Here is a 27,848-nt window from a genome sequence, read left to right as displayed (position 1 = left end):
GATTAAGTGGTGTGTAGATAATGGATGGTCAAGACTGACCAGCAGAAACCAGTCTGACCACCTGCCTCTGGTCTCCAGGTGAGCAGGAACTCTGATGAGGAGTGGAGTCACCTGAGCTCCAAAGAGGTCGACCCGTCCACAGGGGAGCTTCAGTCCCTGCAGGCTCCTGGGGCCCAGCAGGGACCAACAGGTCTGAGGGAGGCGGCCCTGTACCCCCACCTGCCTCCAGGTAAACCTCTGTCCTTCCTCTGATGTCTGTCATGTTTGCCCCGCCCTCTCTGACCTGTGACTCCGCCCACAGAGGCAGACCCTCGCCTGGTGGAGTCTCTGGCCCAAATGCTGTCGATGGGCTTCACTGATGAGGGCGGCTGGCTGACCCGCCTCCTTCAGGCCAAGAACTTCGACATCGGAGCCGCTCTTGATGCCATCCAGTACGCCAGGCAGCCCTGATGACATCATCACTACCGACGCCGTCGTATACTTGAAACAGTATGAAACGGTGTCCTTTATCTCTGAGTTCTTGCTCCGTCAGTGTTAATCAATAATTTTACTAATCGATGACTGTTAAACACTTTTACTGCCTGATTCTTAATATTTTTACTCACTGATGACAATACTTTTACACACTTGAACTTGTTCTATGGCACGTATCCAGGTTGTTTTGTCCTGATTAGATCCTTGCTTGTTGTATCTGCTCTCTGATGTACGGTACTCTGGATAAAAGCATCTGCTGCATGAAACTGTATAATTGTACTAATTGATGCCTGCTAAGCAATAAATTAACTCATTGATGACTGTACCACTTTCTCATCTTTAATAGTTTGTCTGACACTTTCTGTTATAAATAAAACAAACATTAATTTTAAACTGATTCACCGAGTCACGTTTTAAACAAACTGATGTAAACAAACAAGGCAGATAAACAAACAGGCCTCCTGCGTTCTACATGTGTTCTCTTTAAACCCTCTGAAGTGTCAGAAAGTCGTCGTCGTCGAAGCTGAACTCCTCGCCGCTCTCAAACATGGAGGAAGCAGGAAGCAGGGGGCGGGGCTCTGGAATGTTAGGGAGGGGCACTGCAGTGGCTCCACCTACACCCTGGCTCCACCCACCCACAGACGACCCCTCTGCCCCCTGAACCTGACAGTCAGTACTGAGGAAACGAGCCCACCTGGAGGCTGGACCAGAGCTCACACTGGGAAGACTGGTGTCCTTACTGGGAAGACTGGCGGCCTTACTGGGAGGACCAGTGTCCCTCCGACTGGGAGGACTTGTGTTCCTCCGACTGGGAGGACTGGTTCCTCTCCGACTGGGAGGACTGGTTCCCCTCCAAATGAGAGGACTGGTTTCCCTCCGACTGGGAGGACTGGTTGTGGCTGAAGGCCTTTGAGGTTTCCTCTTTAGACAGTTTTGCTACACAGAAGAAAAACAAGACAAAGACGAGAACCAGAAGAGGAAGACAGAGAGTCAGTCTGATTCTTCAAAGAAACAGTCCAACATCCATTTTTTGTTTTTCTCTTTTCCTCTCTACAGACTAGTTAGCGTAGCTTAGCACAAAAGTTGGAAACAGTGTGTTGCTTGGTGACGTCAGCATGTTACCTGGTCAGGTGTGCAGCTGTCCTCTCGCCTGTCCGTCCCCTCCTCGGTTCTCTTTCTTTTCCTATCAGAAGGAGGTTAAAAGTGAGACAGTATGACTCTCTAACTACTTATTTCTGTGCTCATCAGACCACTTTTGGTCCTGGTCCAGGTCTGGTGTTGTGTTGGTGCTGGCTGCTCAATGTTTTAAAGGTGCCATGTGATGAAAATCCAGTTTTATTGTGTTGTGTGGTTGCTGAAACTCAAACCATTTCAGACATGAGGATGTTACTTCTGCAGCCCGTCCACAGCTATTTAGCCCCCCAGGTTTACAAACCAGTAAGCATGTGACCCAGGCGCTAACTAACCCATAGTGGACCAGCGTCATATAGCCCCGCCCCCTCACTGCTTCCAGGTGACCCATTAATAATGAGCAGCTGCCTCAGAGTGTAGCAGGTTTATCTCCTTTCTAACGCTGCTTCTACTCACTCTAAAATGTCTGAGCAAAACTACCAAATGTTCTGCTGTTGGCTGCAAGAGTGACCACAAGAGTCTTCATACACTCCCAGCATCTGAGAAACTGAACACCCAGTGGATTACTTTTATTATTGGTGGCAATCTCTCCACAACGATAGGAGAGGTGGGTTACTGTTTTCATGTCATCTAATGTGCTTCAGTTCAACCCTAAACTCATCTTCTGCCATCTGTGCTCCCATAAACTGCATTTTAATGCAACTGAATTCTCAATAAATCTGTTCTCATTTACATATTTTCTTGTTTCTGTTGTCAGACAGCAGAACGAGGAGGAAACACTGACTGAAATGCAGCAAATTAAGACTACATGTTGACCGGCAGTCACTTCAGAGCCCTATGCTAGCTGAAGTAGCCCGTATAGAACAGGATTAAAACCAGGAGTTCTACAGTCATGGAGAAATCTACCATCTCTCAGGTGAAACATCGACAGAGTATAGAAACACACCTATAATGATGGATAGGTGGGCGTGGCCTCCAACAAAGTAAAAACACTCTGAGGTCACCTGTCAGTCATGTTGTTGCCATGGAGCTGTTGCCTGTCCATCAGAACATTCCACTCAGGCTCCTCCTCCTCTTCCAGCTCCGCCTCCTTGGGTGCGTCCAGGTATTTGCTCCAGCGGCTCACCTGAGTCTCTGTCACCTGCAGAAGCGAACAGAGGTGAGGGAGTTCACAGGTCCAGTTTCACAACTTTGACAGGATATTTTTGACTTCTAAAGAAGAAACACCTGTCTCTCCTGGTCGTCTGCCTGATCCGGCTCGCCTGTCTCCACCTGCTCCCTGGAAACCAAAAACATCAAAGAGACATGATGAAATGTGATGTAAGCAGAGGTGGACTATGAAGGCTGCAGTGTGCTGTGTGATGGCTGGTCACCATAGCAACCAGGTGTTGTGCTCCTGCTCCTCCAGCATGGATCCTCTCATGGCGTTCAGTTTCTGAACATGACGTCGGCAGTCGGCCCCGGAGCCCCGCCCATACTCCTGTCAATCAATCAGTTCATCCAATCAAAGCTAATTTAATGTCAGATGATATAACAGGTAATCAAATAGGAAAAAATATTGGATCAGTTCCTCTGCTGATTGATCTACACTGATCATACAATCAGACGAAATGACACCAAGCAATAAACACTAAATATTAGATAACAGCACAAACCAAACGATAGACACAAAACTAACAACAAATACAAAACAATAAACATAAATACAACCTACTTGTGTCATTGTTTACAGAGTGAAAGTTGTATTCTAACCTTCAGCAGCGACTGTTTCTCTCCACACAGTTTACAGCTCCACCTGTTTGCCTTCTTCACCTGACAGACACAGCACAGGGCAAAAAACACACGCCTCACTGATCAGGATCGCAACAAGTCAACAAAAACTCTTAATAATCTATAAACACTATTGATCTCCTGAGGGCACAGCTTCAGTGACATGTAGGATTAACGATGAGCTGGTGACCTGTCCATGGTGTCCCCTGCCTTCACCCTGAGTCAGCTGGGATAGATTCCAGCCCCCCGCGACCCTAGTGAGGACTAAGTGGTGTGTAGATAATGGATGGATGGATGATTAAATTAAACATCTTCAGTATGGAGAGACGTTACAGGGCTTAACAAATTTATTAGACCACCTGTCATAAAAATGAGAAAACATAAATATTTTACAAGTCTTTCAAAAATTAGTTTAAAACTGAAAAATATATTATTTATTTGGCAAATTACAAACTGAAACAACTAAATGGTCCTTTTTCTATTTTTCTATTGATTATTATTCTTGTATATAATATATGTTATATTGATTTTAAAAAAAAGAAAGAAAAAAAAAAGAAAGGTGAGCTTTTACAGGATTGAATTTCCCTTCTGGGATGGATAAAGTATTTTTCATTTCATTTCACACATAATAACCAAAAAAACGTAATATTTTGTACGGCCTCCTTTGACCTTCATAACAGCAGCATTCTTGCTGGCATTGTTTTTATGGACTTTTCAACAGTCTCTTTTGTTCTTGAGTTCCAGGTAGTTTCTAGCTGTTCCCACAGACTTGCTTTAGATTAAACTTTTGTGCGATCAATCTTTGACTGTACTACATCTCAAATGTGTTCAATAGGATTCAAATCCAGACTTGGCCAGTCCATCAGTTGCAGAACTCTAGATTCCTTTTTCTTGGTCAGATAGTCTCTGCAGAGCTTTGAAGTCTGCTGGGCTCATTGTCTTGTTGGTATATGAACCCACGACCAATCAGATTCAGTCCAGAAGGGATTCCATGGTGCACTAAGGTGTTGTCGGTAGACGTTCTTGTTCATGATACTGTCGATTTTCACTAATTTGTCCACATCGTTCCCACAGATGGAGTCCCATACCATGATGGAATCTCCTCCGCGTTTCACTGTGGGTGCAATCCATGTGGCATCAAAACGTTCTCCAGCTTTTCTGCAGACATAAACACGATGATGCTGACCAACGAGTTCAAACTTGGACTCGTCTGTCCAGAGGACCTTCTTCCAGTCATCAACAGTCCAGTGTTTGTGCTCCCTGGCAAATTGGAGGCGTTTCTGGATGTTTGCAGGCCTCAATAATGGCTTCTTAGCAGCTATTGCAAGTAAATAACTATAATTTGACATCAATCAAGATATAATAATGTGCTTTTTTATTATTATTTTTTTAAAACAGTAAATTTGAAAATTCATGGATAACAATAATAATTACATTTTAAAAATATCATTTTGGTTAAAGAGCTTGTACATACGGGTGTATTAACCACTACAGAAACACAAAACATGATGTTGGTAATTATCAATGCTGTTAATTTAGAGCAGCTGTGCCATAAACCTGACATTGGGTGGTGGTCTAACACATTTGTTAAGCACTGTATATTCAGCAAAGTAAGAACTGCTGGATGTGATCAAACTGGTGTTACTGCAGCAGACAGATGTTGTTTCTGCAGTAATCTCATCTACCATGTCCTGACTTTTCACATGTAAACAGCGGGTTTTAAATGTCCAGAATCTACTTCCAGACAATTAGTTTCCTTCAGTATCAGAGTGAACGTGGTCTTTACTTCCTGACGCACTGCGGACAGCAGCTGACAGCTCAGAACTCCGTAAAGAATCTGTCTGATTTTAGTTTCCTAAAATGTCATTGATAACGATCAATACATTTAAACACACTGCAACTGTTAGCATGTTAGCCATTCTCGCGGTATTTCATCGTTACCTGTTGCACCTGGAAGGTTTGACAGGAGAAACACCTGACGACGTGGAACTCCTGAACCATGGTGGCCAGGTAACAGACGCTCCAGTTCTGTTCTGTTCTGGTTCTGTTCAGGTTCTTTCGGTCCTCGTTTTCGCGGGTCTGTTTGAACCGCGGCGATACGTCACACAGCAGCGACCGGCGGACTGCTCCTTCTTCTTCTTCGCTGATGTTTTTGACGGTTGGAGCACAGTACATTTGGCGCATCATTACCGCCACCAGCTGGTTGGAGTTTGGATCACAGTGTCTGTATTTACTCTGTTGGTGAAACTAGCTTTACCTCTGAACAACCAGCCAACAGGATGAAGGCAGTTTGACATATTAGTGATCATACAAAGCTCCCACTACTTTTCACACAGTTCTGTAAACGAGAGCCGCTGTGATGGGACTTCAACTGTATTAAAATGCAGCTTATGTGAGCACAGGGACGCTAACAGGAGTGACCAGCAGCTGAGTTTAGGTTGAACTGAAGCTCAAAAGGTTTAAGGTCTTTATTTAGGTTCCCCCGTGTTGGCGACAGGACAACACAGCAACCCACCCAGTCCTTGTTTATTGGTTTAAATTAAAGTTTCCACCATCTCTGAATGTCCCTTAGTGTTGAGTTTCCACAGAGCTCTGACCTGTGGGTGTATCATCAAAGCTAACATTAGCCACATCGGTAGCACAACATGCTAACACTGAGCATTTTCCTGTTGTTGTGGGGACAATAACAACACTAAGCAACACTGCCTCCAGACTTTGTGCTAAGCTACGCTAACCAGACTAAATAGAATTGGAATAAAAGTACTTTTTTAATCCCCAGTCGGAAATTCTGAACATTAATATTAATTAATGATGAATTAGACTTGAATTAAACTTTTTTTCTTGTTTTCTTTTTTGCAGCTTAACTGATGATTAGACCTCCAAGATCATCAGCCACAAACAGTCCCCCTGGTCAAAGGGGCCACATCTTACACAGGTGGAACACAGGTAGAACGCAAGTAGAACCCAGGTGGAATGCAGGTGAAACACACATAGACACACGTGTTGTTTATCTGGCCTTGTTTTTTTTCACACATGTTGTTTGCTTGTCTGCCTCACCTATTTACATGTTTGTTTATCTGCCTTGTTTGTTTATGTGTTATTTAAAACATACGACTTTGATTGAGTTTAAACTTATAGCTTTTTATTGACTAACAGAAACTGTCAGACAAAGATGAGAAAGCAGTACAAACAGTCATCAGTAAGTAAAAGTAGTGATTAACAGTCATCATGGAGTAAAAGCATCGATTAACAGTCATCAATGAGTAAAAGTAAAGATAAACAGTCATCCACTGACAGATCATGAGCTCAGAAATAAAGGAAACAGCTTCGTATTGTTTGACGTATATGGTGATGTCAGCAGTGACGTGGCGATGATGTCATCAGGGCTTTGGAGGGGGCTGCTTGGCGTACTGGATGGCGTCGAGAGCGGCTCCGATGTCGAAGTTCTTGGCCTGAAGGAGGCGGGTCAGCCAGCCGCCCTCATCAGTGAAGCCCATCGACAGCATTTGGGCCAGAGACTCCACCAGGCGAGGGTCTGCCTCTGTGGGCGGAGTCACAGGTCAGAGGGGGCGGGGCAAACATGACTGACATCAGAGGAAGGACAGAGGCTTACCTTGAGGCAGGTGGGGGTACAGGGCCGCCTCCCTCAGACCTGTTGGTCCCTGCTGGCCTTCTGTCAGGGGCTCCTGGTCCTGTTCCCTGGGCTGCAAGGACTGCAGCTCCCCTGTGGACGGGTCGACCTCTTTGGAGCTCAGGTGAGTCCACTCCTCATCAGAGTCCCTACTCACCTGGAGAAGAGAGGCAGATGTACTGGTTAGACTGGTTTTAGATACACTAACCAGGTTTATTATTATCATTTCTGCTTTCAGGTCCTAAAAGTAAGTCTGTGACTGATCAACATAAAACTGGTAAAACATAAAGTTGCATTAATGAGTCTGAATATTTGTAAACAGGCTGTAAACAGTAAATAAATTATTATTTCTGATGATGAAGACGGACTGACCTTTGACCCCTGGTTGGCCCCATCCTCTCCATTGCCTCCCCCCTCACTGCTGGCTCCATCCATCTCCACATCACCCTCTGCCCCTTCACTTGAAGAGGGTGGGGTTACCTTTGTCCTCTGGCCTTCATGCTCCACGTCGATGTCCACATCAATACCTGCACACGAGATTACTTCCCGTTTAGACCAATCTAGACCAGTAATTTCCCAGACTGGGATAAATAAAGTATTTTTCTATTCTTCTATTCTCAGTCTAAAAACAGCTACGAACAGAACTTAATGATCTGAGGAGTGACATCACTCACCCAGTGGGCTCAACATGGCGGCCACACCTTCTCCAATGTTCTTCAGGAAGGCCATGTTGGCCTGAGAAGCTGCAGATAAAGGTCAGAGGTCACGGATGATGTCATTTTAGCAGGGGCAGTTATCTGTTTATGCAGAATCACACTGACCAGAGGGGGCACTGCAGTCAGCTGCAGGTCTGGAGGTTCCTGCTTGGTCCTTGTCCTGGTCTTGGTCCTCGTCCTGGTCCTGAGCCTGAGCCTGGTTCTGGTTCTGGTTTTGGTTCCACATGCAGTGTCTCATTCTCTTCATCCACTTCCCTCGAGGAAACCACTGTAAAAGCAGGAAAACCTCAGAGTCCTGACAGTCACAGCGTAGGGCTGAGTCATCGCGTAAAACATGATGTTTGTCATGTTTCTAATCGATAATTAGTAATCTATTTTCTCTTTATTTAATCTGAAATGTATTTATTTAAACATTTGATCTAATCAGTGCATTTGTGCCAATAAAAGACCGCAGAACTGAATGTGATAAATATTATCAATGCCACTGCCAATATTAATACCGATATATCAATATTATAATCAAGTTTATCAATGTTATATCAATATACAAATATCAATGTTAATATTTTCAATACATTATTAATACTATTCTCAATATATTAGTATTGTTATCCATAATATTACCAGTATTTTCCATCAGTCACTCTGATGATCACAGTGTTCCATTAAACACTCGCTTGACATCAGCTCACTGCAGTGATGTCACACTGTGACATCATCAGAGGGCATGGTCAGAGCTTACCTCTGGCATCCTCACCTGCAGCGGGTGCCAGATGGGCAGGAGCGCGTGCTCAGTGTGCGTCCCGCGGGCCTGGCAGGTGGAGCACAGGTCGTAGTTCGGGCAAACGGAACACTTGAAGCGCGTCCCGATCACGGCGCCATCGCAGCCATCACAGGTGACATTAGGGTGAAGGACTGGGGGCGGGGCCATGTGAGGTGGTGGGGCATGGGGAGCTCCAGGTGGAGGTGGAGGGGGGCCGAAGGCGAAGGGAGGGAAGGCATGAAGAGGGAAGTCCCGACGGTGCTCCTTTTTCTCTGAAAGAGTTCCACAAAACGTTATCAACAGGCGTGGATGAACGGTAACTGTTGCAGGTGTGACATAGATGTGTTACAAGTGTGTTACAGGTGTATTACAGGCATGTTGCAGGTGTGACTCAGACATGTTACAGGTATGACCTAGGTGTTTTGCCGGTGTGTTACATGTGTGACAAAGGTGTGTTGCAGGTATGTTAGAGGCGTGAACAGCGTGCATGCTCAGACCTTTGATGAAGAGGCGGAACGTGGCGTCCTTCATACAGCCCAGACCCATCATCAGCTCATCGTCAGAGGAGAACGCCACCAGGTCTCCATCTTCATCTGAAACAGCAGCAGGATGACATCACACCTGTTCTCAAGTAAACACCACCGTGCCACAGTTTACAGTAAAAACAAACCTTTACCTGTTTATTGTGAAAACCACATATCACCTCTAACCCACCCACACTTTTATCAAGAAAGGTTCATAAAATAAAGGAGGTTGATTCAGGTGAACGGTCACTAGCTAACCTGTTACCTCACACCTGAGCAGCTCCCCACTGACCCTGTGGTATCTGAGCCGAGCGGCTCAGGTGTGTGCTCACCTCTGTAGAACAGGTTGAAGCTGGCGCTCTTCAGGTTGCTGAACACACTCGCGGTCTTCTTGCTCAGATACTCGAAGCTGCAGGACACGTCCTGATCCACCGCGAACCTCCGGATCTCCTTCACCGACTCTTCCTTCCCCAACAGGTAGGCCTTTACCGTCACCGACATCGCCGAACAGGACCGAACTCAACCGTGAATCGTGAAGAAAAAGTCGCTGCTGACCGCTCTCAGTGAGCCAGACTCCGGGCAGAAACTCTTGCTGCTGACCGCTCTCGGTGAACCAGACTCCGGGAGCAAACTCCTGCTGCTGACCGCTCTCAGTGAACCAGATTCCGGGACAGAAATCAGACACTTTCAGACCGTCAGAACTTTGTGACGCAGCGTTAAATCTCTCGGCTTCTTAATGTTTACTTCCGCGATAAACGACGCCGTCGTCACAGGAATAAACAATGACGCGGCCTCCCATTGGTCCGCGCTGAGAGTCCCACCCCATCGACCAATGGGAGGCCGAGGAATGACAAAGTACTTTTCCAAAGAGGGAATTTCCCCTGAGTCACCGGACTAGCGGGTCAGCTGACTAACGAGGCTCGAACTGATTAAAGTTCATGTAGAATAATGGCAAGTCATCCTTACGAAACAAAAAGGAGGACTGTCCAGTACAACTTCAACTGTCAGCATTCACATATAAACACAGACCCAAATACTGAAGTTCAGTGTAAACACAGAATGGTTCAATAAAGTTTCATGTGAACACAGATACGTTTGATAAAGTTTCGTGTGAACACATACAGGTTTGTTGATATTGAATTTATAAAGACATGCGCAATAAAGTGTAAACAAATACAAGGTTCATTAAGTTTATTGTAAGCGCAAGGTTAATAGTTTAATATAGATATAGTTTTGTTGCACGTGAACAGTAAAATTTGTTAACAGATTTGATTTAATGCCTGTTTAATGTAAACACAGGCTGGTTCAGTCACAAATAAGGTGAATACAGTCATGTTTGATCAAGTTTAATGTACACACAGGCAGGTTTAATTAGGTTAGATTTAAATGGACTATTTTAATAAAATTTATTGAAAACAAATACAAGTTTAATAACGTTTAATGTAAACAGACAGGTTTAATAACGTTTAATGCCAACACAGCCAGGTTTTAAAAAAGACAAAAAGAAAAGAAAGAAGAAACGTAAACATAGATAGGTTTAATAGAGTTAACTGTAAACAAAAACAGTTTTAATAAAGTCACATATAAACTCATAGGTTTAATTAAGTTAAATGTAAATACAACTGCAATTGAATGCATATCATTCCTATTGATTACATACTGATTACAGCTTTTGATTAAAAAAAGATGCTTAGAGAAGAAAATTACACAGTTTAAGTTCTCTCAAACTGAACTGCATAAACCTTGAACTATTTATTATTGGTCTCTGGGTTTACTTTATCATTGATTATTGATCATTAACTGTACTAAATTTAGATTTTTGAAGCCTGAACCCTAAGTTTTGAATTTAAAAAGAGGAAGAAAAAAGACTTAAATGAATTTTGTTTAACTTTGAACTGAACATGCATTTTCTGCTCTAAACATTAAATGCTGACATTTTATATTTGTTTCAATAAACAGGATTTTTGCTTTTTTTTGGTTTTCATTTATTGCTCTTTCATCTCTTGCGGCAGCAACTCACCCCAAACCAAGAGAGAGCAATGCACGGGTTCTGACAGAGAACCATGACTCCTGTCCTGCCCTAGCGCTGCTGAAGGTTGTGGTCTGATAAGACAACAGAATTGTATTATCTGTAATCTAAAATAAACTGAAATAACTTGAAAAAACAACAACATACTTATCTCTAGTACCCAAAATGATTTGAAACATTCTGAATTAACGAGAAGTTCATAGTTCGTGTTTTGTTTTGAAAGAACAGAAACTTTCTCTGTGGTTTATTTCTCTTTGAACTTTCCCCTCAGGTTTGCTGTTATTTTTTTCCCTTTCCAGATGTTTCCAGGTGTGTCATCAGTGAATCTTCTGCCAGCCAATCAGCCTCTGAGCTTTGGTCAGGTGACAGTGAGTCATCCACCTTGTGACAATGATTCACAGTCACAAGAGGAGCTCAGCAAAAACAAACTGACCCAATGTCCCAGAGTGCAACACTCTGCTGCTGGGAAATGAAGTTTAACAACAAAATAGAAACAACACAGGATCTCTGTCAGTTTAATTCATTTCCACCAGCAGAGTAACTGAGTACATTTACTCAAGTACAAGTAACAGGTTTGTTCTGACTGCGATAAATGAACTACACTGATCTGGATCAAAGAAAAAAGAACAACTGATCCATGAAGTCAATAGAATTTATTTATACTTTTACACATGAATATAAAACAGACAAAAACAAATCATAGCTGAAAACTTAAGATAAACTCAGAAATATAATCAATACATCTCATTCAACGGATCAACCCATCAATCGTTATTCATCTTTAACCAAAACGCAGCTCCGGCTCAAGTTCCACGTAAAAGGATCCAAAATGTTTCAGCAGCAAACAATATCTGATGATGTCACTGCCATCGGACTCTACCAGCATCCAATGGGAGCGCAGCAGAGTGGGGATGTCAGATGTAGAGGGGGTGGTACTGGCGGCAGGTGAGTTTCTTCCTGCAGGTCGGACAGGTGTGTGAGGACGTCAGAGCATCTCTCAGGCACTGACTGCAGAACACGTGACCACACCTCGTGGCAACAACCAATCGGCCGCTCTCGACGATCTGTGGAGGACACAGCAGCCAATCAAAGCGCAGCACATTCAAAGCTGCTCAAACCAGCCAAACCAGTAACCTGTAAGCTGCAGCGCAACCTCAGATATTTATAGTATCCAACAGGTGTAGAATCATCTAAACATCATATGATTGTAATCTGTATCCCTCACAGTAATCAGATTACTTCTGAGTAAAACAGTAGAATATTTGCACTAATGTCAGATTAAAAACTACCAGTTTAGATTTACTATATTAGAAATTCAGGCCCCACAGTAGGAACTCAGTGCAGCAAAAGTCAGTCCACCTTTATGTTTGATGACAGACTTGATCCACCTCAGCATGGAGGACACTAGAGTCCACGAATTTCTTTACAGATGTTCCCACATTCTTCACACACTACTGTTCTCATCTGCTCTCTGCTGGAGGGGCTGTGTTGCTCTACCTGTCTCTGTATAATGGCCCAAAGATGTTCTGTTGGATTGACGTCAGAACACATATTGCAGACTGGGAGTCACCTTTCGAGCCAGTATTTTGGTTTATCTACAGACATTCATGGTGCATTGATTTTCAAAATTTTAGTCTTTCTAAAAAGTTTTGTTTTTTAAGGTTCATCAGAATAAATACTCTTCTGCTCTATTTAGAACAGTTAGCCTCACCTCAGAGTACACGTCCAGACAGACGGGGCAGCTGATCGTCCCTGGAGTCGACCTGAGAAACACAGAATGTGATGAGGATTCTCACCTGTACTCACACCTGATTGGAAACACTACTGTTCTAATGGCAGCCTGGGATCCGTCTATTACCTGGCTCTGTATCATGTCAGCAGTGATCCATCTATTCCCTGGCACTGGTATTGTGCTAGTAGGGATCAGAGTAATACCTGGCACTCATATCATGTTAGCAGGGATCAGTCTATTACTTGGCTCTGGCATCTGTTAGCAGGGATCAGTTTATTACCTGGCTCTGTATCATGTCAGCAGTGATCCGTCTAGTACCTGGCACTGGTATCATGTCAGCGGGAATCAGTCTATTACTTGGCTCTAGCATCACGTTAGTAGGGATCAGAGTAATACCTGGCACTGGTCTCATGTTAGCAGGGATCAGTTTATTACCTGGCTCTGGTATCATGTCAGCGAGGATCAGTTTATTGCTTGGCTCTATTGTCATGTTAGCAGGGATGAAGGTAATACCTGGTGGTGTGTGCAGATGACACACTGGCAGCACCGAGGACAGGTGGCGTGTCTTCATCTTCATCGCTGCTGACAACATAACTCTCCCCTGCAGGGACTCTCCTGTTCTCAGGACCTGATGTAGGACAGCCAAAAATGCCCCTCTAATCAAACCTCATGTGGACAAACTGCATCTGAGATTGTTTCATTACAGGTTTTTAATTCATGAATAATCTGTGAAACACAAAGGTTTACCTTCATCCAACAGCTGACCCACCACAGCAGCAGAAACAAGAGAAAAACAACAGGTATGTTAGATATGACGGACTAACTGAGCGGCAAACAGAACGGTCAGTGTGTGTTGTTACCAGTACTGAATCGTTGTTGGTCGTCAGGTCAACCACAGTAGCTTCTGATCCCTCACAGGTCAGATCCACCACCTCCTCCACACCTGAACACAGCAGGTAGTATCAGTCAGCTCTCTATAACCCATATCTTCAATGTGAAAACATGTTTCTGCAAGTTTAGTGAGTTAAAAAAAAAAAACAAACAAAAAAAAAAAACATACATACATACAAGCTGCTCCTGGATCAGTTCATTAGTTTAAAGTTGGTAATCAGAGACCTACACCTTGTAAACTTTAGTAGCATGAGCAGTCTTAGGTGGATTAGCTGCCTTAGCCACATTAGCAGTTCAACACTCAGCTCCTGGCCTAGGCTAGCTTTTGAAAATCCAAGCTTAGCATCATTAGCATGAGCCTCAGGTAGATGGCTAAACCAGACAGACACCTTTTACAGCCTGACACTGCAAAATTCATCAATACGATGCCACAGTTGGCAGGTAAACAGCAGGAAGTTCTAGTTTTATGGACTCTTGGCAGCAGTCAGCCTGCACAGCTGTTAGTCCACCTCATTGAACAGTAAGAGTACAATCTAGTACTACAGCTAATCTACGATACATTTACTGATTGGCATCTCCTTCTCTTGCTGCTATATTGTTCATATATTTTCATTGGATTATTCTAATTATTTGATTAACACTTAATCAATAACATCCCTAGTATGTGTCATGGTTGATCATGTGTCTGTGAAACACAATATTGACAGGTACTGACTGTCCTCAGTGCTGTCCATCACATTAATGGTCTCTGTGGGGGGGGCGGTGTCACCATCAGATGCCCAGCTAGCCGTCCGGCTAGCTGCTCGGTTAGCGCTAGCCGTCCTCCTAGTGTTAGCTGCCCTGCTGGTCTTGGTACTGGGTCTAGAAACCAGAGGACTTCCTGAGGTCCTCCTCTTCCTCTGAGCCTGAACACACACCACAACACACACTTATGACATCACTGGTGGGGACGGGGCTTAATCAACCTGAACAAGTGACGTAATCAGCAAAGATCTTGATAGCAGAGTTTTTGGTTGGGACAGAGAGCTGCTCAGAGTCTCTACAGAACAGAACATCTCATGTTCAAAGATCCAATCAACACAATCAATAACAGCAGAGTTCAATCACTCATTGAAGAAAAGATACTTTGACCTGATCAACAAGTGCACATGACAGCAACCAGCCACACAGACAGAGTATCTGACGTCATGTAGGACAAAGTGGCAAACCAATAATCTGTAGTAAACTGGTGGTAAGACAAAGTGATGATGCAGGTTTTAGACTGGTGCTTCAGCTTAAGCTACAATCTGTCAAAAGAAGAGGAAAACTTACAGAGCTGCTCATGTCACTGAGGAGGCTGAGGAGAAGAAACAGAGACTCAGGGTTAATGACAGGTACACCAAGTCGTACAGTGTTTACTGATGAGGCTGAACTGGTCTGTGTGACAGCCACACCTTATTGAACAGGTTATCTGTAGCATTTATGCTTCATGAGTGCCTTAAGGTGAAGCATTCTGTCATTCTGACCTAATGGTCCTCACAGCTTCATTCATGCACTGATAAACCTGCTGTTGATAAACTGAGACTGTGTGACAGTTCAACTTCCTGAGATAAACAAAACAATACAGCTGCTGTTAAATCCTGAGGGCTGTACTATGAAGCAGGTTTGACAAAGTCAGGCTTTCTTTGTGTAAGTCAGCTCGACAAAAACTAAAACCCCAGTCAGAGATTATGGGTATCATGAAGGTGGTTCAACTTTGTCAACTCAGACTTTCTGCTTCAGACTCTGTGCGCGTTCACATAAAAAGGAGGCGTTCAACGCGTCACGTGACTCATCTGCACAAAACAATCGTGTGCAGCTGCTGCAGTCAGCACGTTGTTTTAGATTAGATAGAACTTTATTGATCCCTTGAAATTGTTGTACTAGCAACAACACAACACCAACACATTGGTAATAATAATAATAATAATAATAATAATAATAACAACAACAACAATAATGGATACAGTAACAGTGCCAAAGTGCCAAATTTTAGTTTCAATGGAGAACAATGAGGAATATATATATTTAAATAAATATGGCAGTAAAAAGCACCACTACTGCAAATGGTAAAGACAGAAATACTGGTAGAAGATGTGTAGTATATTTGTGTTGCTGATCAATGCAGCCGCTTATGTCTAACTGACAGCTGCATGTTAAAGCTGTTACATTTTAAACTTCATATATTTAAACCTGATCTTGTATTGAAGTGCATTTAGGTCTGACATTGTCCCATAATGCAGGAAGTCACTTTAATTTTTGGCTAAATCAAAGTGAAATTAATGTTATTGATTGAATATTCTCTGTAATAAATAAATAAATAATAAATCTGTGTTCTATCAGCTGCAGTCGCAGCAGTGTAACGGACTTGACAGCAAATCAGAGCCAATCATAAAAACATATTTATGTGATTTCTGCATTGTCAACTAAATACATGTCTGGTTCCCATGGCAACGTGATACACTCAGTGTGTGATATTAGTAACGCACACCTCAGAATTTTTGCAGATAAAACACATTTCCTCAGCTGAGAATCTTCAGAAAACGATTTGATTAAACTTCCTCTCAGAGTTTTAAGTTTCAAAACTCTGAACATAACCTGCTTCAATAAAGTTTTATTCTATTCTATTCTATTCCTGACCAGGTTAGCTCCACAGCATCAGTTACCATGGAGATCTGGCTCCACAGCATCAGTTACCATGGAGATCTGGCTCCACAGCATCAGTTACCATGGAGATCTAGCTCCACAGCATCAGTTACCATGGAGATCTGGCTCCACAGCATCAGTTACCATGGAGATCTAGCAGATAAAAAGAGAGACACCTTCGTGATACTGAAAACTCTGACGTTAGGCTCAACAAACCCACTAATCTCGCTTCGTCGTACAGCCCCCTGGCCCGTCCTGGCTCAGTTTGTAATAGATTTTAAATTGTAGATCAAAGTGAATGAGAAACGTGTTTCGTGATTTTCAAACTGTGTCTTTTGCTCTCTGTGCTGAAATGTGAAAGCAGCCTTCAACAGCACACAGTTTCAGGTCTGTGTCTACGTGTTAATACGACTGCAGAGAAGTGAAAGTGAAAGGCTGCTCGGTTCGACCTCAGTAAATTACGACTTTCCCCGAGAAGTGAGCAGGGAGCTTTGAACGACACGAAGCGTTTAGACGGAGGACATGTGCGCAGGGAGCTTTGCTGACACGAAGTAAACTCCGCAGAACAAACACACCTGTCAGCATCACACACTCCACAGCCAGGAGCTTCAGTTAGCGGCTCCTTGCTCTCAGCAGCAGGTGTGTCCAGTTACAGCTGACAGGTTCAGGCGAGGAAATTAAGCTCCAACGTTTCAAATAAAAGCAGTTTCTGACACAACACTGCTCGCTGCCACATTCACCGACAGTGTGTTCTGGGGTTAGCTGTTAGCTTCCTCGCTCGCCGTCAGTGTGTTATGCAGTTAGCCATTAGCTGTTAGCTTCCTCGTTCACCGTCATTGTGTTCTGGGGTTAGCCATTAGCTTCCTCGTTCACCACCAGTGTGATATGTAGCTAGCTCTTAGCTTCCTCACTCACCGTCATTGTGTTCTGTGGTTACCTGTTAGCTTCCCCACTCACCACCAGTGTGTTATATAGTTAGCCGTTAGCCTCCTCACTCACCGTCAGTGTGTTTTGTGATTAGCCGCTAGCAGACCGCAGTTCAACGGTTGTATTCAAACATTTTAACGTCCCAAAAAACGAAACAGCTGACTGACGATTCCCGCCGGACTGATGATGCTAACGGAGCCCCTTCTTCCTGTTCCTCGTCTTCTTCTGTGACGGAGGCTGTTGACGGAGTTCAGGATCAGTGGCGCCCCCTGCAACGTCAAAGAGTACTACAGTAAAAGTAGCCCAAAGTACTGCGGAGATTTCTACACAGCAACGGCAAAAACAAACAAACAAACAAACAAACAAACAAACAAACAAACAAACAAACAAACAAACAAAACAGATAAATTAACTGATTACATAAATCAAATTTTACCCTATTTTGTGTTGTAAAATTGTTCAAGCTCTGTCAGGTTGCACAGGGATCATGGGTCATCAGCCCTTTTCAAGTCCAGCCACAAACTTTAGGTTAAATTGAGGTCTGGGCTCTCACTCGACCACTTCAGGACTTTCAACTTGTTGCCTTCAAACCATTTCTGTGTAGCTTTAGTCACATGTTTTGTCTTGAAAAAGAAGAATCTTTTCCCAAGTTGCATTTCTCTTGCAGACTGCATCGGTTTGTCCTCCAGGATTTCTCTATACTTTGCTGTATTAAGTTGACCCTCTGCCTTTACAATCCCTTGGGCGCGCTGCTGCTGAGAAGCATCCCCACATCATGATGCTGCCACCTCCGAGGATGGTGTGTTTGTGATGATGTGCGGTGTTGGGTGTCTGCCAAACATTTACATTTTTGTATTTTGTTATTATCAATATATCTATCTATATCTATATCTATATCTATATCTATATCTATATCTATATCAATCATTTTCTTTCACCTGAACAATTTTTAAAGCTCACAGACGATGGCTGATGATTGAGTTACTGACAAGTGATCATCAGTTATCGATGATGTTTGTAAACCTGCAGTGCTGCACGTTTTGTTCGACAGGAGCAACGTGATCCTGTACCCTCACAGTGAAATCCCACCCAGTGACATGTCATTTTACTGTATGGGTAACTTTGTGAACGGGTGTGAAATTACAAACACAAATAAAACACCTGAACTGTGTGAAGCCCCGCCCACACCCTGTCTACCTTCACAGTTAAAATCTCAAAGGGTCAGAGAGGAGACTACCTGTAAACAACAGCAGTGATGAATAAAATCAGGAGGTGGCTCAACAAACCAAAGAAGGTAAAAACTTTATTCGTATCAGCAGTGCCCTTGTTGTTGTTGTTTTGCTGTTGTCATTGCTGTTATCATCACTGTTGTTGTTAATGGTTTGTTAGTGCTGTTGTTGGAGTATTTAGTCACAGAGATCCAACAGAAACTGATGGTCAGTTTTTAAAATAACGCTCCAGCTAATTAAATTGAGTTGATATGAATGTATTGATCGATGATTGGATTAGATATTCATGTTTTCAAATGTGTTTCCAGACATGTGTTGGTTAATCCACATCAGTGAATCAACAATACAATAAGCCATATTAATGTTGTAGTGGTGACATTTGCAGTGTTATAGCAGCAACGGGGACAATGTAAAAATGTAAGAAATATCAGAAGAAAAACAAAAACAACCAACAAATATACATAAGTGCTGGTTCTTCCATATGTGGACATTTAGATTGTACAGTGCTCTGTTTCTCCTGAAAAACGTTAAATTCAAAGTCTGCAGTCGAGAAGAAGAAAGATGAAGATAATTTCCAGGCACGATGAAGGTAAACAACACAGGAGCGTCTCCCAGCAGCGGTAGATGTTATCAGGAGGTTTGATGTCTGAGGGAACATAGCAGAGCTCTGACGACGAAGACTGATTCCTAACCAGAGCAGACACAATCATACGAGGTGTTCTGACTGAAAGAGCAGAACTGGTCTGAACCTTATAAAGAGCTAAAACCATCAGACCTGCAGCAGTACGAGTCAAACTAGCAACTGAAGTCTCGTTAAGAGTTTCAGAGCGATCAGAGGGACACTAGCCCACAGTCCAGATGTTTTATATCTGCTGTGCTATTCAGAATAATGTGTTACAGCAGAAACCAGTGTTCTGTTAGATTTGGAACCAGAAACAGAGACAGAACAGTTGTTTTGTCAGCTTTAATGTATTCAGAGAAAAGTGTGTTTTTGAGTTCAAAGCTGCAGTTGTTGGGTCCACGTTGGTACGAAAGAACAACCTGGGACATGACCAACACAACAGGAAACAACACTGCAGCAGGAACACATGTACAGTCCAACATGTTCCAACATGTGGGTCTTCATCGATATCATGTTTGGCTTTTGTTGTTCCTGTCAGAGCTGTGCATGTTCTTACACTGGGCTCCAGTAATATGTTAACTGAGAACACTGGGAGGTTTATAGAGACACAGTCATTGTGAGAACTGATAGTCTTTGTCCTCAGCTCCTGTTTCCATCTCAGGTTGTGTCTTCAGGCACTTCACCACCAGCTGAATAGAGAAGATGAACCGCCGACAGTTTGTCCTTCAGAGTTTACCGGGGTTCACGTGTCCAGAAACACAAAACACAACAAATCCAAAAAAAAAAACAGCGAAACACGTGGTGATCATCAGAGAACCGTCTGTTTCCTGAAACAAGATCTGTCAGTCGTTGCAATTCAATTCAGTTTTACTGATACTGAGCCACTTCACAACATACGAGGTGTGTCCAAAAAGTTCCAGGACTGGTGTCGCAAAAGATGTATTTCAAACCCAAACTACAAACTACAAGTTTTCCCTTCGTACTCATCCCTCTGGAGTCTAACACACTTCCCCAGCCTTCTCTGCCACGCCGCCATGCACTCCTGGAAGGATTCTTCAGGGATCCTCCTCAGCTCCGTTGTCACAGCCATCATGATGTCGTCCACGTCTTCTAAACCAGTCCCCTGGATGACCCCCTCTTAGTTTGTTTATGTCACAAGTTTACCACAAAGTTTTTATTTAAGTCAGATGTTTGTTCATCTCCCGTGTTTGTTTACCCCAAATGTTTGTTTATCTCAGATGTTCACCACTGATTTTTATGTCAGATATCTGTTTATCTTAGATGTTTATCTCAGATTACTGTTCATCTAAGATATTTAACTCAGATATTTGTTTACCTTGGGTTGTTGCTCATCTCAGATTTTTACCTCAAATTTTTGTTCATGTCAGATGTTTGTTTACCTTAGATATGTTTTTAACCTCAGATGTTTATGTCAAAGTTGTCGGTTTATGTCAGACATTCGATTGTATTCAACGTACTACTGTGTCAAAAGTACCAACAGTAGTACCTTCAGTAGTACTAACAGTAGTAGCATCACTGGGACTACACACAGCAGTATTAGCCATAGTAGTATCAATATTGCTGACAGCAGAAGTGTCAGTAGTGCTAACAGTGCTAACAGAAAGGGTAGCCGTATACTGGTAGTTGTTCTACCAGTAGTATGAACAGTAGTTGTATCACTAGTACTCATATTACTACTGGTAGCACTACTGACGATGCTGTCTTGATAAAACAGGAGGTAGAAAACCTGCTGATGATTCAACAGTCGACACCGGATTGGAGATATCACGATTTATTGGTCGTCATGGAGACACTGAAACACGCCCCCCACCCACTGGACACTCTGCTATTGGATGCCAGGTGATGATGTCATCAAACCGTCGACATTAACAAAAAATATTAAGACTTTATTCGTTGTTTATAAGCAATAAACATCAATAACAGACCCGTCAGTTAATGTGCCAGTCGCAGCAGGGTCCAATCAGGTGGTTTTATGATGGTGGTTGTGCTTTGGTTCTGCTGTGGTTCTATAGTGGTTCTGTTGTGGTTCAACAGTCACACTGATAAGCTTTGTCATGCTTTTGCTGCAGAGATTTGGATGAAGGTTTGATCCATCAGACCAAGATAAAGACATTGGATCCAGACCTGATCCAGACAACCAGACTGAGCATGCTCAGGTGAGTTGGACAGGTAACCTGAGGACACAGAGGACACAGAGGATTGTTCCTGCTTAGAACAGACACAGACTGAAGAACAAGTTACAACTCTGGTACCTCAGACTGCCACGGTACCTCCAGAACCCCAGGGGGGAGCAGGAAGGAGACCACATCAGTTTACTGATCCGCAACCAGGACAGTGTGATCTCCTTTGAGAACAGATAGAACAGAACCGATGCTCTACCTCCTTCATGAACCAGTTTGAGGACAGCACCTGTATATCTGTTCACCAGTCCAACTCGTCACCTGTTTACCTTTAAACTTGTCCATCTGTTCACCTGTCCATGTGTTCCACAGACAGACAGGTGACTGTTTGTTTGTTTGTTTGTTGTCAGGGAGCTTCTGCAGGGAGACGTCTTGCAGGATCAGAACGTCTCTGATGTCCCACAGCGGCGGGACTGTCCAGAACATCTCAGAACAACACAGGTCAGTCCTGCACCTGCTACACAGGTGACACACACACACCCCATTCACCTGAATGTCTCAGAGACCATCCACACGCTGAGTCATGATCCACACCTGGTGACACCTGACACCTGTGACATTATCCATGCTGCGAGGGGCGGAGCCTCGAACACAATCAGCTGTGACAACATCAGCCTCGCTGGTGGACGTTCTGTCCCACCTTTACTGAGCACCAGAGATGACTTATCACTTCCCTCGTCCCCTCACCCCTGGAGAGAAGGGAGGCTGCCCCGCTCACTGCCCTGCTCCCCCCTGCTAGAGGGCAGACGCTGGCGGTCCTCCCCCTCGTCCCCCTGTCCTCCCTCTCCTCTGTCTCGACTCTGGGTGGAAGCTGCTCTGCAGAGAAGCAAAGATGGCCGACGACCACCACAGGTGAGGCTGGGGGAGGAGGGGGAGGAGTGTCTGGACTCCACCTGTCAGGTGCAGGACAAGTACCAGGACAGGTACTGTCTGCTGACACCCTGCCTCTGCTCCCGGTGAGTGTTTTCATCCCAGTGAACTGAATCTGTCCTCGGACTGACTGAACGATGTAATAACTCACCTCCGTCCTCTTCAGGTGTCCCAGCGCTCCCCCATATGAAGCTGAAGTCTTTTCTGCTCCAGACGTTCAAACAGGTCAGAGACTGAATCAGACGTGGACTCAGGTGTCTCAGGGGACAAACAGCCAGAAGATAGATGACCAGAGGACAGACAGTCAGAAGATGAATGACCAGAGGACAGATAGTAAGAAGATGGATGACCAGAGGACAGATAGTGAGAAGATGAATGACCAGAGGACAGGGGAAAACAGTGAGCAGACTTCACCCAATGACGGAGCTCCTCAGCTCGGTCGGCCCTCCAGACTTTACCCCAGTCTGAGTCTATGGAGGATCTCTGGTGACGCCCAGGTGAGATAATGCATCATCAACCATGACATAGCGTCATAGCCTAAAACACAATCCTGAGCTCAGGTGCTACTTATTGATCGCTTCAGTTCAGGTGTTATCCGACTGGTTCAGGTCAGGTGTGAGTAACTGATGGCTCTAGTACAGTTTGTGATTGAATTTTGTTCTCAGATGGAACTGAACAGGAAACAGGAAGTGAACAACTACCAGCTTCACCACAACACAACCCAGTCCTGTTTCCATGGCAACATCACCAATAATCATTTAGAGCAGTTCCAAGTGGTCTCAGGTGGGAGTGTAAACTCAGATACTTCATCATGGCCGCTGTCCTCACCTGCTGCACCTGTCCTAGCCAATCCAGGTGAGGTGAGGACCGGACGTTCTGCTGATTTGAGCTTAATCCTGAAGAAGGTGGTTGACTCGACCACATGCAGTAAGCAGACAGGTGAGTCTAACATTTATTTCTATATGCTAGAGAGTAAAACCTTCATCACCTGAGTCTGTCCTGACTCCAGGTGTTCAGGTGAGCAGAATCATGCTGTCACTTGATATGTTGTTTGTGTCTCTGCAGCTCGTCCTGTTGAATTCTGTAGCTGCTGTTCAGACAAACACGGTGTCATAAAACATCTTTGTGAAAGCTGTGACCAGGTAATCTCTGACAGTGACCAGGTAAACTCAGACAATGTAAATGCTTACTGTGACCAGAGTTTTGTGCTAAGAAGCAGGATGTGAGGTTACAGAAGTAACTTCAGATTTAACTCTGGGTTTTCAGGCCTGTGGCTTTGGTTTGCTTCTTCCATCACTATGGTAACTGATGCTGAACACCTGAGCTGTTCCGGAGCAGGTGATGTTCCAGATAACAGATTAGCAAGTATTAAAACATCTTCTAATTGTTTGAATTTGGTGAGTCAACCAGGGATCATGACTCTTGAGGTGAGTGTTCACATGGACATTTCCAGAAAAGTGACTGGTTTTAACCTGCATTGACCAGTATAGAACGTCACCTGCTCCGGAGCAGCTCAGGTCTTCAGCATCAGTTACCATGGAGATGTAAACCACTCTTTTGTTCCTGTAAACCCAGAGTGAAACCCCAAATTACCCAGATGACCTCCACCTGCTTCATAGTAACTCTGGTAAACTCTGACCAGGTGATAACAGTGTGAACACAGAAGCTCAGCTCTTGTTACCTGTCCTGTCTTTCAGAAATTCTGCTGTCGCTGTCTGTCTCACTTCATCTCTTTATTTGAGATTCATCGGTTGAGACAAACCTGGGAAGACGAGCAGCAGGTCAGCTGTCCTTCACAAACGTCCTCCTCCTCTCATAGACGTCAGTGTCTAAATAAAACTTGATGAACTTTCTCATTTGTAACCAAACATTTAACTATTAGTGACTGGACTTCCAGAGCAGTAAAAACCTGATGTAACTCTGAGATTAGTCATAAAGCTATTTTTTTTAAATCAGTAATAAAGGTATGATTGACATCTAGATGAACAGGTGGATGGATAGAAATTGATAGAAAAACCGAGAACATGAGTCCGACTTGATCAGCGGGTCAGTTTTAATGTGTCTGCAGTGTTTTCTGGTGAACGTGTTTTTCCCTGAAGTGAACTGTTTAAAAACTGAGCTTCACATCAAGTGATGCTGTAAACAAATAAACGAACTTTCCTCCATCAGTTGGAGTTCAACCATCTTTTATTTAAAAGCAAATGTGACGGCTGAAATCCACAGCGATCAATGATCTGAACCAGGTGTTCAGCCACGTTAAGGTAAACCGACACAAGACCTAAAAACACTAAACTATGATTCAGTTCATGATTAAACAGACGAGTTACACACCTGATCACCAACCTGATCAACCATTTAATGTAATCAGAGAAAACATTCAAAGCCTCACATTGTTTCATGTTGAGTTCAAACATTTCTGTTGCAGATTTTCTTGTTTCAGTTTTAAACAAAAATAACACACTAACAATTTCAGCTCTAATCATCACACGGAGGCTAATTAGCATGAAGCTAACCCAACACAAACAGCAGAGTCTGCAGCCTGTCTCCACCGCACAGGTGCATTCTGGGGGTTGTAATGCTGAGCTGTGACCCGGTGCAGAGGGAGTGTTCATTTTGTGGCAGAGGAAGTCCAGTCGGGCCCCGCAGATTCTGCTTTAAGGCCGGACCTTCATGAACGCCAGCGGCTGAACGTCCCACTGAGCCGGGACACCTGAACGCAGCACAGCTGGAGAAAAATTTGAGACAGAGGTGAGAGATACAGACGGCAGATCATGTTCAACCTAAAAATTCTTCCCTCCTCAGCACAACCGACTGACTCAGCTGTGACAAACAGTGAATTCTTTTTTTTTTTTTTTTTTTCCAGATAACCTGCAGGCAGTGTTTCCAGAGCCAAGAGAAGATGACAAGAGAGGCTGAGGGGAAAATCAAACATACCGGATCAAAAATAAATACATTCAGCATGGCTCAGAAACAGTGGACAGAGGAACAAGTTCTTGGAAGATACATTCAGCATGGTAGAACATCTTTCTCCAGCTGATGAGCAGAGCAGAGAGGGAACGTTTGTAGTCCATGAACATGTAAATGGTTAAATATCTACAGTATGTGAAGCTTCATTTTTTCCATTGTTGTTAACATCTGTAAAAACCTGGGAAATGTTGGACATGTTGATTTCAGGTTTTTACATTTTGTAAATAAATGTTTATTTTCTGATTTCTGTCGTTTTAACTGCATCAAACTGCACAGAAGACAGTTCTGAGCTCTCTCTCTCCTTCTTCATGCCTGTGATGTTTCAATAAAGGTGCAGGACTTTATATTGCAATTAAAAAGTATCCCACAGTGAGGAAAAACAAGGTTAGAGGGTGAAATAAAATTCCTTCTGATCACTTTGTTCATTACTTGCTGCTGCATGATTAACTTCAGGAAACTTAAACAGGAACCAGTTCATTATGATGTCAGAGCAGAGAGGCAGGTAGCAGCTGCTCAGGCGACTCAGAGCTCACGTACCTGCAGCTCTAAGTGGAGGAGAAGGTCATGTGATCCACCTGGTTCATCTTCAGGTGGTTGTCAAGGATCTGAAACATCTCCTGGATGTTTGGGACGTAACCAGACTGCAGCTTTGACCACACGGGGACGTCTGAGGGGACCAAATACAGTGTTACACCAGGAAGTGACTTTGTCCTCCACCTCACACAATGACTCAAACTTTATTTATAAAGACTGCAAATACACTGTCTCTGACTCAAACTTGATTTATAGAGACCACAAACACTTCGTCTTTCCTCTCAAGCTCATTACCCTCAGTGATGTCATACTGCTTTGGATCAATCAGAACTCACCGTTCAGAGTGACCTCGAAGGCTCCAGTGGACAGAAATTGAGTCTCCATCATGTTACACAGGAAAAAGGCCATCAGGCAGGAGAAGATCTGACAAACAGCAGAGACAGTGATTGGGTCAGCCTGTTGCCATGGTAAGCAGCATGGAGCATCTGTTGCCACAGCGACAGCAGTAATAGAGGTGCAGGTACCTTGTTGTCCTGACTCCAGGTCCAGGCTCGGGGAGTGTCGAGGCCGAGGAGGACGAAGGGATTCTGACCGCTGACGATCAGCAGGATGGAAAGCAGCTTCAGGTAGGAGATCAGGTTACCCAAAATCCTGACGAGGAGGAGTAGGAAGAGGAGGAGGAAGAGGAGGAGAGGAGGTGGGTTTAGCAACAGGTGTGCTGCTTTCAAAAAATGTTTTAAAAATCACATCGGTCACGTTCACACATAGAACTGTTCTTCGATTAGAAAGATTTTTCTATTGAAAATATAAAGCTGATAAAGCTGCTTCCAGGTAAGTGGACAAACAGGTAATCAGTTACCTGTAATGTTGCACTTTGACTGAACGTAAGGAAACAGGACTCAACATACCACTCAGCTACTTCCTGTTCACATCCGAAAGTGGGAAGTGCAGCTTAAATGTGTATTACTGAAGGGGGCGGGGCAGTTTAGTGATGTCATAGCTCACCTGTTCAAGGGGGTGGGGGGGTAGTTTTCTCCCTGGATGCGGATGTCTGGGTACACCTGGCTGATGGCTTGAGAGTAGTCCTGGAACACTTTACTGTAACCTCAGGAGATACTGGAAATAAAGAGAGAACACACCTGTCAGGTGAGGTCAGCAGGTCATGTGATCTCCATCACGTTTCTGAGACCAATCTATGGCAGCAAGTGTCACAAATAGCGAATCAAAGATGTCTCATGGAGGACAAGGCTCTGACAGCTGCTGGGACAGATGTTGTCTCTGACAGCTGCTGGGACAGATGTTGTCTCTCGTGGGAACAGACTGGACTCCAGTGAAGTCTGAACATTAGATTGACCCTGTTTGTTGTTGAACATTTGGTTTTGATTAAAGGGTTGACTGGACATCAGTGAATGACATGCTGCAGGATACAGACAGAGACAACTCAGTCCATTCATCAAAGTACAATAAATCTACCATTAGTGGAAAATTTGATTAATCCAATGATCAATAAATGATAATGATCACTTCTTTACTTCGACTTTTAAAGACTTCACCTGAAAGCGACCAAACAACTTGTCAAGATGGGAACACTCAAATTTAATACTTTGCCATCAGTTTATCTTCCAAAACTCAACAAACTCCATGTTGGACTGAACACAGTTCAACAGCAACTTCAGCTACACACCTGTTAGCAGCTAACAGCTTTAGGAGACGTTACTCGTTAGCTGCTGTAACGAAGTTAAACCGTGTTTAATAAATTAAACATGATGCAACGTCTGCTTGAGCATCCGTTACTGTGTTTATTCTGCAGCTCGTTAAAACTCTGACAGACTGAGGACGCTAACTTGTCGCTGAGCTGTGGCAGCCACACACTGCTGTTAGCCGTTAGCCTCCGTGCTAACTCACCAGTACTGGAACTTGAGCACGGGCCCGCTGTACAGCGAGGCTTTGGCGGGTCTCCCGGGCTCCGTGTCCGCCAGGGTGTCGGGGGAGAGGCCTTGTCTGTCGGCCGGCTGCTGTCCGCGCTGCGGGCTCGATCTGCCGAGATAAACGTCACGGACCGTGAGGGCCGTGAACAGGAGCAGAGCCGCCAGGAGCCCGGCCTGGCTGTACTCCGCCATGTCTGTTCTCTCACTGACGTCACATGCGCCCGACACGCAGTGACGTGATATGT

General features: G+C 44.0%; 4 protein-coding genes across 5 annotated transcripts in view; 1 reads left to right on the top strand and 3 right to left on the bottom strand.

The window, feature by feature from the left end:
• LOC103373825 (E3 ubiquitin-protein ligase RNF130-like) overlaps positions 1 to 794 on the top strand; it is a 5,505-nt gene extending 4,711 nt beyond the window's left edge. The window contains exons 5-6 of the mRNA XM_008303832.1: positions 79 to 229; positions 302 to 794. Coding sequence (XP_008302054.1) covers positions 79 to 229; positions 302 to 450 — 300 coding nt within the window. The 3' untranslated portion in view covers positions 451 to 794. The remainder of the gene's footprint in view (positions 1 to 78; positions 230 to 301) is intronic.
• A 5,701-nt stretch (positions 795 to 6,495) lies between these two features.
• sqstm1 (sequestosome 1) lies at positions 6,496 to 9,763 on the bottom strand. Of its 2 annotated transcripts, none has more exons than XM_008303830.1 (8): positions 9,342 to 9,763; positions 8,983 to 9,078; positions 8,465 to 8,757; positions 7,828 to 7,990; positions 7,681 to 7,749; positions 7,379 to 7,533; positions 6,989 to 7,163; positions 6,496 to 6,916 (listed from the first exon to the last, which is right to left on the bottom strand). In XM_008303830.1, exons 1-8 carry the CDS (start codon positions 9,508 to 9,510, stop codon positions 6,756 to 6,758), a joined length of 1,281 nt encoding a protein of 426 aa, XP_008302052.1. In that variant the 5' UTR covers positions 9,511 to 9,763; the 3' UTR covers positions 6,496 to 6,755. The 2 variants fall into 2 exon arrangements, with proteins under 2 accessions (XP_008302052.1, XP_008302053.1); XM_008303831.1 differs by having other exon boundaries at positions 8,480 to 8,757; positions 9,342 to 9,762.
• Positions 9,764 to 11,537: 1,774 nt separating this feature from the next.
• Positions 11,538 to 17,466, bottom strand: rnf4 (ring finger protein 4). Its single transcript, XM_008303829.1, has 8 exons — positions 17,325 to 17,466; positions 14,973 to 14,997; positions 14,377 to 14,566; positions 13,631 to 13,713; positions 13,518 to 13,530; positions 13,284 to 13,398; positions 12,750 to 12,801; positions 11,538 to 12,102 (listed from the first exon to the last, which is right to left on the bottom strand). The coding sequence occupies exons 2-8, from the start codon at positions 14,982 to 14,984 to the stop codon at positions 11,953 to 11,955; spliced, it is 615 nt and encodes a 204-aa protein (XP_008302051.1). The 5' UTR covers positions 14,985 to 14,997; positions 17,325 to 17,466; the 3' UTR covers positions 11,538 to 11,952.
• Positions 17,467 to 24,343: 6,877 nt separating this feature from the next.
• On the bottom strand, positions 24,344 to 27,840 carry selenot2 (selenoprotein T, 2). Its single transcript, XM_008303824.1, is given in 6 exon segments — positions 24,344 to 24,899; positions 25,679 to 25,808; positions 26,011 to 26,098; positions 26,200 to 26,326; positions 26,681 to 26,791; positions 27,581 to 27,840. Coding segments are annotated over 5 exon segments (663 nt in total). The 5' UTR covers positions 27,796 to 27,840; the 3' UTR covers positions 24,344 to 24,899; positions 25,679 to 25,686.
• Positions 27,841 to 27,848: the final 8 nt, after the last annotated feature.

The sequence above is a fragment of the Stegastes partitus genome, unplaced genomic scaffold (genome assembly GCF_000690725.1).
Source record: "Stegastes partitus isolate 25-593 unplaced genomic scaffold, Stegastes_partitus-1.0.2 Scaffold2077, whole genome shotgun sequence".
Lineage (NCBI taxonomy): Eukaryota > Metazoa > Chordata > Actinopteri > Pomacentridae > Stegastes > Stegastes partitus.
Note: the sequence above shows the minus strand (reverse complement) of the source record. Positions and strands in the feature narration are given on the sequence as shown.

Coding starts and splice junctions, on each gene's coding strand:
- sqstm1 (XM_008303830.1), bottom strand. CDS start 9,510: ATGTCGGTGACGGTAAAGGCCTACCTGTTGGGGAAGGAAGAGTCGGTG. Junction 9,079..9,341: donor CTTCAACCTGTTCTACAGAG/GTGAGCACACAC, acceptor CTGCTGTTTCAG/ATGAAGATGGAGACCTGGTG. Junction 7,534..7,680: donor CGCCATGTTGAGCCCACTGG/GTGAGTGATGTC, acceptor TCTCGTGTGCAG/GTATTGATGTGGACATCGAC.
- rnf4 (XM_008303829.1), bottom strand. Junction 13,714..14,376: donor GATGGACAGCACTGAGGACA/GTCAGTACCTGT, acceptor TGCTGTGTTCAG/GTGTGGAGGAGGTGGTGGAT. Junction 12,802..13,283: donor TCATCTGCACACACCACCAG/GTATTACCTTCA, acceptor TGTGTTTCTCAG/GTCGACTCCAGGGACGATCA.